The 1279-nt window shown below is 41.0% G+C and overlaps 1 protein-coding gene across 1 annotated transcript in view; it reads left to right on the forward strand.

Moving 5' to 3' along the window:
* LOC101851695 (titin) overlaps positions 1 to 1279 on the forward strand; it is a gene marked incomplete at both ends in the record, with an annotated part of 144092 nt that overhangs the window by 13992 nt on the left and 128821 nt on the right. The window contains 1 exon segment of the mRNA XM_035973402.1: positions 1 to 144. Within this exon segment, the coding sequence (XP_035829295.1) occupies positions 1 to 144 (144 nt within the window).

Below are 1279 nucleotides of genomic sequence, written 5' to 3' on the forward strand. Positions count from 1 at the left end.
CGTGAACAAAGAGCCAGTTCCCGCCACAGAGCTGAGGGTCAGTGACCTGGTGGAGGACAACAAGTACACCTTCCGGGTCATCGCTCACAACCGCGCGGGTCCCAGCCCACCCAGTGAGCCCTCACCCACCGTGCTTGCCAAAGATCCCTGGAGTGAGTCCTTCTGTCTGTGTGTCTTCTTGCGCATGTGGGAATGTGTTTGTCGCCAAGGCTGAGTATAGTGGAGAAAGGCAAAAAAAGGAAACGATTTTAAAGGCCGTCTCTGAACCTTCTCCAACACCAACAGTCCTATATGTAAGGCATCGTGGTGAAATCAGGCGCTCGTTTAAATAATGAAATCAAAGAAAGAGGCATTTTTCCGTTTCCCTTTGTCATGTTTATTGTGTACATTTTTACTTAAAAACAGTTTGTTAAAGGGACCAAAAAAGTAAATTTGCCTGTTTCCAAATACTCTCAAGCTTTGGATATCACCAAACTGTGGCAGCCGTTTTCTCGCTAATTTTACCCCTTCTACCAGGTGACCCTCTCCTACTTCAATAAAAAAATATATGTAGACTTCTATTAAAGATAGATGGATGATTTTTTCATCGATCATCGAAAACAAGACAATTGAACAAGTTTAAAATGATACCAATAACTCCATATGCCCAAAAATTGACGAGCGCCTGATTCCACCACGTCGTGACTCATATGTGAACGCCTTTTGTCTTCTCATCATCAAGCAACTCATCAGTAAAGTCAGCAAGCAAACTAACAATTATACATTCACATAACTGGAGTAAAGCGATTATTTAAAAAAACATGAAGATACAGCCAAAAGTGGCTAGGACGGTCTTTAATTTTAGGGGAGGAAAGTGGATGTCTTAGACAGGTGGCCGTCTTAAACAGTATCATTATAAAGTTTAAAAAATAGTAAAATAAGATAAAGTAAGATAAAATAGAAATCGTAAGTGGGGCTGAGAAATGACCGTTTGTACAGGTCATCATTGTCATAAAAAGGTTACCGTTAGAGCAGGCTGGACTGTATTTGGTCACTTTTAAGCACGCGAGGGCTATCCCGAAAAATGCTGTTTTGAGAAAATGTTTAGTTTCTTTAAAATACAAGGAGAGTTTTCTCTATAACCAAACAAATACACACACCAATGAAACCAAACTTCTCTTATAGGTAGGGATATGCCCACTTTTGGTGTAGGTCAAGATTTCTGGAAACCCTGTGAATCTGGGTTAGCTCGCTTGTTCTTAAAAGCGACCAGTTTTTCAAACTGTCCCCTCCTCCTTCC

The sequence above is a fragment of the Aplysia californica genome, unplaced genomic scaffold (assembly GCF_000002075.1).
Source record: "Aplysia californica isolate F4 #8 unplaced genomic scaffold, AplCal3.0 scaffold01202, whole genome shotgun sequence".
In the NCBI taxonomy this organism is placed as follows: domain Eukaryota; kingdom Metazoa; phylum Mollusca; class Gastropoda; order Aplysiida; family Aplysiidae; genus Aplysia; species Aplysia californica.